This window comes from Aegilops tauschii, chromosome 7, assembly GCF_002575655.3.
Source record: "Aegilops tauschii subsp. strangulata cultivar AL8/78 chromosome 7, Aet v6.0, whole genome shotgun sequence".
NCBI lineage: Eukaryota > Viridiplantae > Streptophyta > Magnoliopsida > Poales > Poaceae > Aegilops > Aegilops tauschii.
This window is the reverse complement of record NC_053041.3, coordinates 447,374,180-447,380,755: the sequence shown is the minus strand read 5'-3', so window position 1 is coordinate 447,380,755 and position 6,576 is coordinate 447,374,180. Positions and strand designations below refer to the sequence as shown.

Below are 6,576 nucleotides of genomic sequence, written 5' to 3'. Positions count from 1 at the left end.
CTTTCACTTCTCATTTGGGATTAAACTCCTACTCATGTCATGACGCCACAAATGACAGAACTCCCTACTGGACGCTCACTACGGCGAATTGTCGCCCGAACGCACAGTTGAGCAAACCAGCGAGAGCAAGTGGATCGGCCCATCTAGCTTCGGTTTTGGGAAAATTGGTAAAAAAACATCTTGGAACCTTATCCTTTTTTTTTATTTCCTTTTCCTGTTTTCATTTATTTTTTTAATTTTCACAGATTTCAAAAAATCTTCAAATATTTGAAAAACTACTCCCTCCGTCTGGAAATACTTGTCAGAGAAATGTATGTATCTAGACGTACTTTAGTTCCAGATACATCCATTTATCAATTTCTCCGACAAGTATTTCCGGACGGAGGAAGTATCTGTCGTTACAAACAACATTTAAAATTTGAAAATGTTCACAAATTTGAAACTATTCATGTTTTCAAAAAATGTTGGCAAATTTCAAAAAATGTTTGCGTTTGCAGAAAACTATTAAAAATTGCCATTTCCAACAATAGATCGCGTTTTCAAAATAATGTTTGAAAATTCAAAAATTTGTGTGAATCACGCTAGAGTAGGCACGCATTGAACCGTGCTACAGCACCTCACGCACTGTAGCGGCCGCGCTGCAGTCGGCCGATGGGCTGGCCCAGTCGCGGCGCCAGTTTGACGCAAAGATGGGCCTCAAGCCTATTTAAATTTCAACAGAGAGGACGGACGCGTGAGAGAGTCGCAAGGGATTCCGATGGCGACGTCGGCGGATGAAGAGGATGGACGCTGGAGGCGGCGGCGGAAGAAGTCACCGCCGGTGGCTGGCGAGAGTATAGCGGCAAAAAGAGACGAGCAGCAGGTAAAGCAAACCGCAGCGCATAACTTCACATTGAGCTTTTTTTTTCAGACAACCATCAGTTTCAGGGTCATCACAGAGATCATCGATTACATATATCTACTATAGATGGCTAGATAGGCGGAACAACTGCAACCAGCAAAAGCATCACACACCACACACACATCATAGCTACGTAGGAGAAGCAGAGCTTGCAAAATGATTTAATGCATAGTCCACAATGTGGGCTATCGACTGATCTCCAGAACCATGATATCCCCAGTTCCGGCGCGGCGAAGTTGCCCAGATCCTGAGGCCAATCCTGACCCATCTTTCTCAGTGGATGGTCCTTGGGGGTCGCATGCCGAAACCGCGCTTCATCTTCTCAACACTGTTTGTGTAAAGAAACTTTGAGTAGAGGGTCAAGTATGGCAGATATTCTAAGAGTCTAGACCATGTCAGTACTAAATCAATACCATGGTAGATTTTTTTTTTTTTAACAATGTATACCATGGTAGATATTCTAGACACGGTAGAACAAATAGGTCGCAGTGAATTGACATCTTAAACAAGGACATAATTCGCACGGTGATAAGCATAATAAGCATAGCATCTAAATCGATGTTCCCAAGTTACAACCAGTAGTTAGCACATGGATAACAAGAGACGGCGTGAAATGGGAGGGAAGCATCCCAAAACCTACAATCTACCTGTCTTTAACTACCACTCAATTGTAGAACTATACCTGTATCTATCGTCGACTGTATGATTAGAAGATAACAGCACTTTACATAAATCGTGAAGCTTTTCTTACCATATTGCCTGCCGAAGAACACATAGCACATACTAAAAGAATACCAAACTATCAAAAAAAAAAATCTGACAGCCGTACTAAGATGGTCATAATAGCAAGATTTATGTGCTGGTACATCGGCTTGTTAAAGGAGCATGAGCATGTTACATATTACTATAGCAGTACAAAATGGTTGCAGCATTGCTCATCAGAACTTATAACTGTAAACTGAAATGGAAAGATTTGAAGTCGGTATAAATTACTTACGTCGGTGCAAGTTTGCCAAGACAATAAAGTTCTTCACCAGAGACATCATCATACACTTTACCAGACATCTCAACCTTATATGATCTGTCAGGAGATTCTGAGAGACCACGGCCCACGAGTAAGTCGAAATCTTTCTGGTGAAGTTCTCTCCCATTGATAAATATACCAGTATTTCCACCAGCGCAGTTCTTGGGCATAGGATAATTTAGTTGTGGAATGAACGGCTGCAACATGGAAATCCAGTTAAAAACTTGGATCAAGATATGGCAGGGTAAGACAAGCATATTAACCCCCCTCCCAAAAAAAAAACACTTCTTACAGGTATCATGCCAAGGCAGGATTGACCCATCACACCCCAGAACCCTGCACGGTAATCATACCTAGACAAAGATACAAGGAAAATGTCAAATGGCAATGATGCTAAAGGGTTATAATTTGGATCACTACAGCAGTATCCATAGAAACTTAGATGAATAAAGGTGTAACTTACCAGTATTCACCAGGATAGATTGGTCCAGCAATCTTCTCAGCCTTCTTGACAGCACGATCGGAGATGGGATAGCCATTAATGAATACCTTTGCTCTGCCATTGCCCACTCCATTGTTGATTTTAAAACTCTTCTTCATGAGATTGGTAAAGAATGAATCACCCGTTTTCGTGACAATAGGGCGATCTACATGTTGAGCCCCAACACCGGGATCTTGACTGCAGTCCAGATCCTCGTACTCATCATCTGACAAGCTCATCACACTCACCACACGTACATCTTTTATAGTGTTGTGTCTACAAGTTTCGGTTAATACTGTCTTCTCATGCTCAGACCGGGTACTTCTGCTTCCTTTTCCTGATCCATTAACCACCCTCTCAGATGGTGAATGTGCAAAATGATGCTGAAGAGGTAAACTTGGAACACGGCTAACAACTTGGGCTTCAACGGGCAGATCACTAGACCTAGGGGTGCCCCTCTGTGAATTAGATCTCGCAAGATTATTCTCATCTTCAAAAATGCTAGAAGACAATGATATACCTTGCACCTTTTCTGCGTCACTTGAGTTTGAGTGCAGATCTCTTTCTCGAGAGCAATGACTCCCTGCAGAAAAGCTGTAAAGCGGAAGCAGTCTCTCATCAGTAGCAGAGTATGCATTGCTTCCTTGGACATCACTGGAGTTATTTCTACTAGCAGCAGACACGTGTGAAATTGGCGAAGGCGCTGAAACATCAAGCCTGCTTCCATCAAGCTTGACCACGATCACATGAGAGCATGACCCACAACGTAGCTTGTACTCATCCTTCCCAGGCAAGGGGCACTTCTTGGGAAGTTGCAGCACTTCATAACAGTTGTAGCATATGGTAAACGGGGCTCCGCAGGCAATCGGTTCACATGTTTGCGGAGGCTTCTTGCTCAGGTTGCCCCTCATGTGACCGCGGTGCATCGAAGCATTGATGCCTCTCGAATTGTTATTTTGCATGCCAAACATCACAGAACCGTTAACCGGGTACGCCCCAGGATATGGCACCCTGTGATGATTGAAACCCATCGGAGCCCCCTGAACAGGCAAGAACTCACGGTGATGACAATGCAGGCAAGAGCAAGCAGGCTGGTGGTAGAAACCGCCATGGTGGTAAGAGACGAGAGGGTCATGATTATGCTGTCCAAAGAAATAACTGTCATAATTCCTCCATGGATACTGGCCAACAGGATAGCAAGGAGCCCCCATGTGTGTGGCAGGCTCTCTATATCCACGTAGATCTTGATGTGTGGGGACTGAAGCATAAGCATGCGGAACGCCAGGATTTTGCCCACTCAAGGATGGTGAGCACTGAGAACCGTTCCGCTGTAACTGAGGCGAGCCGTGCCGCAACCGACTCAGCAGTTCATGAGGACTGTACGAACTCGAGGCATCCACCACTCTACTTGTGGAGGCGCCTACACTGGGCTTCTCCGTGATTTCGCAGGATCTCTGCACCTGATCCCTCAGCTCATCAAGCATCCGTAAAAGCTCGGCGCGGTCTTTCTCAAGTCCACTGACACTGCTAGGACCGTCCATATTCCTCCCGTCTGCGCACTGAGTACCATTTGCATCTCCAAAGCTTGACTTCATCTGGTGTTCACCATGATAAGCATTAGGAGGAATGGTGTCGACTACAGAGATATGAGATCTGTCACTTGGTCTCACGGGTTGCTTTACTTCTCCTTTCTCCTCATTCCGTATGCGCCGGTACTTGGCTTCCCGAATCTCCGTGCTGTCATCTCTAAGAGTGGCCTCAAACATCAAGGTGCTTGGCTCTCTTGGGATTTGGTCATCACCAGAACTACATCTGGAATCTCTGTGTTCTGGCATCATTCTTTGGGTTACTAATCTCTCTTCGGGAGTAGCTTGGACTCTCTGAGAGTTTTCTTCTGAGATAGTTTCAAAATTAGCTTCAGATACTGGTTCCTTCTTCTCTGGCGAACTCTCCAACACTTCAAGGTACTTCACATGTACAACGTCAGTTTTGTCCAAACAAGTAGTCTCGGGTGCTGAGTGCTTTTTTGCTGTAAAATTGCACAGAGAAAAGAAATATGTTAATTCTATACTTCCCTGTCACGAATTTGACATAAAATTTAGCATAAGTAATCGAGAAATGGAAGATTTCATAGGTGTAAATTTTTGTCAATGGTGGTCCTCAAGACAACGTGCAACACAGTTTTTCTCATAACAGCACTGCATTTGGGCTCAATTGTTTGCGCGCCTAATAACAAAATATAAAAATGTGATGGGAATTTAAGTGGAAACAATGGACCCAACAGAGTTTAGTGTCCGATTCCGTTCCGCGCATTCGATTTCATTCAAGACTGAGTCAATCAAAATGAGATGTTTCTGCTCCTACAATCTAGAAATTTTCAGACCAGACAAAACTTTTCAACCAAATATTCTTACAGTAAAACACTTGTCATTTAGAAACAAGAAAATGTCACCGCATTCCCCACAAGTTCTGGAGATTCAGATAATTGGTCAAGATTTTAAAGGGAAGCTTCTGCCAACAGGTTGAGAATCAGAGGTTTCGCACATTTCAGGAAAAAATGAGATAAGTTCAGCGAAAACACTAATTGGAGCGAGGGGAAACAAGGAAGAGAAAAGAAAATATTTTGCAATGTGCAAAACAAAAACAGAAGAAAACTTGAAAAAAGCTGCAGATGTGGGATCTTTATATACTGGAAAGCAAACAATAATTCATCTAGAGTTTTTTACTTGGATTTATCTAGAGTTGAGCAAACAAAAAGTAAGAAGTAGAGTTGAACGAATTTAATCCGAACAGAGAAACAGGTCGTGAACACTGAAATGCGGCAGAAACATATACTCCTACTGAATAACATCAGCCGCCTGTGATAACAACAGAAACATAACACAATGTAGAACATGGAGGCAAGATAAAAAGAGAGGGAGCAAAGGAAGAGACCTTGGAGAGTGGCGCCGCATCCGCCGCAGACGTAGACGGAGTAGTTGGGCAGCTCCGGCAAGAACTTCTCGCACTTGGGGCACCGCACCACCCGCACCTGCTGCTCGGCCGCCGCCGCCGCCGCCGCGGAACACGAAGCACCCGACCCCTCCGACCCCTCCATAGACGACGGAGTGAGTGATTGCTTCAACCCTCACCCGCCGACGCCAATGCCCAGGCTCCAAGAAGCGAGAACCCCGAGGAACTGGCCAGAACAATGGCCGGAGCCCAAGAAGGCCAACGGCAAGGCGCCAAGAGCAGGGCAGACCGGTGGAGGAACCAAGAAGGAGAGAGAGAGTTCAAGAGAGTTGGAGCAGAGCTCAGCTCGCCGGGGAGAAGTGGAAAAGGCCAGGCCTGGTGCTCTGGTCCAAGCCAGGGAACAGGCGGAAGAGGCCGAGGTCCAGGCAATCATAAGCTTCCATCTATCGCGCTCGCTCCCCTGCGTCGGTCGGCGTCGCCCAGCTGAGCTGAAGCTGAGCAAAGCCGCGCCTCGCCTTTGCCCGCCTTGCGCTTTGGCTGCTTTCGCTCGATGCCTTTTGCTCTCTCTCTCGTCTCCTTCTCGGGGCTGCCGCTGCTGTGGGAGATAAAGCTAGCTGGTCGTGAGAAATAAAGTAAAGAGTGAGGGGATGGGGTCACGGGGATGGGGAGAGAATAATATTGTTCTTTTGCGGGAGAGGATCGAGCAGCTCCTCCTCCAGCTGCATGGAACTTTGGTGGTAGTAGGAGTAGCACAGCTCTTTTGTTTTCCTCACGTTTATCCGGACAAAACAGCGTCTAGCTCGTTTGTTGCTCTCTGAATGTCCAAAGCCCGAGCCTCGAGGGCACCTAAGCCTAGATCATGCTCCGACAGCATATCTTGTACTCTCTCCGTAAACTAATATAAGAGTGTTTAGATCACTAGGCGAAACCAATTCCCAGGGTGTGACGGGCGGTGTGGGGTACATATTCACCGCGGCATGCTGATCCGCGATTACTAGCGATTTCAACTTCATGTTCCCGAGTTGCAGAGAACAATCCGAACTGAGGCAATCTTTCCGGATTCGCTCCGCCTTACAGCCTTGCTTCCCATTGTCATTGCCATTGTAGCACGTGTGTGGCCCAGCCCATAAGGGCCATGCGGACTTGACGTCATCCCCACCTTCCTCCAATATCTCACTGGCAGTCCCTCGTGAGTGCGGCACGCACCTTTTTCTTTGT

The 6,576-nt window shown here is 46.0% G+C and overlaps 1 protein-coding gene across 1 annotated transcript; it reads right to left on the bottom strand.

Annotated features, from left to right (window-relative positions):
* Nucleotides 1–863: 863 nt before the first annotated feature.
* LOC109740403 (uncharacterized) lies at nt 864–6,015 on the bottom strand. Its single transcript, XM_020299458.4, has 5 exons — nt 5,341–6,015; nt 2,389–4,435; nt 2,218–2,278; nt 1,899–2,122; nt 864–1,229 (listed from the first exon to the last, which is right to left on the bottom strand). The coding sequence occupies exons 1-5, from the start codon at nt 5,501–5,503 to the stop codon at nt 1,175–1,177; spliced, it is 2,550 nt and encodes an 849-aa protein (XP_020155047.1). The 5' UTR covers nt 5,504–6,015; the 3' UTR covers nt 864–1,174.
* Between the last annotated feature and the right edge of the window lie 561 nt (nt 6,016–6,576).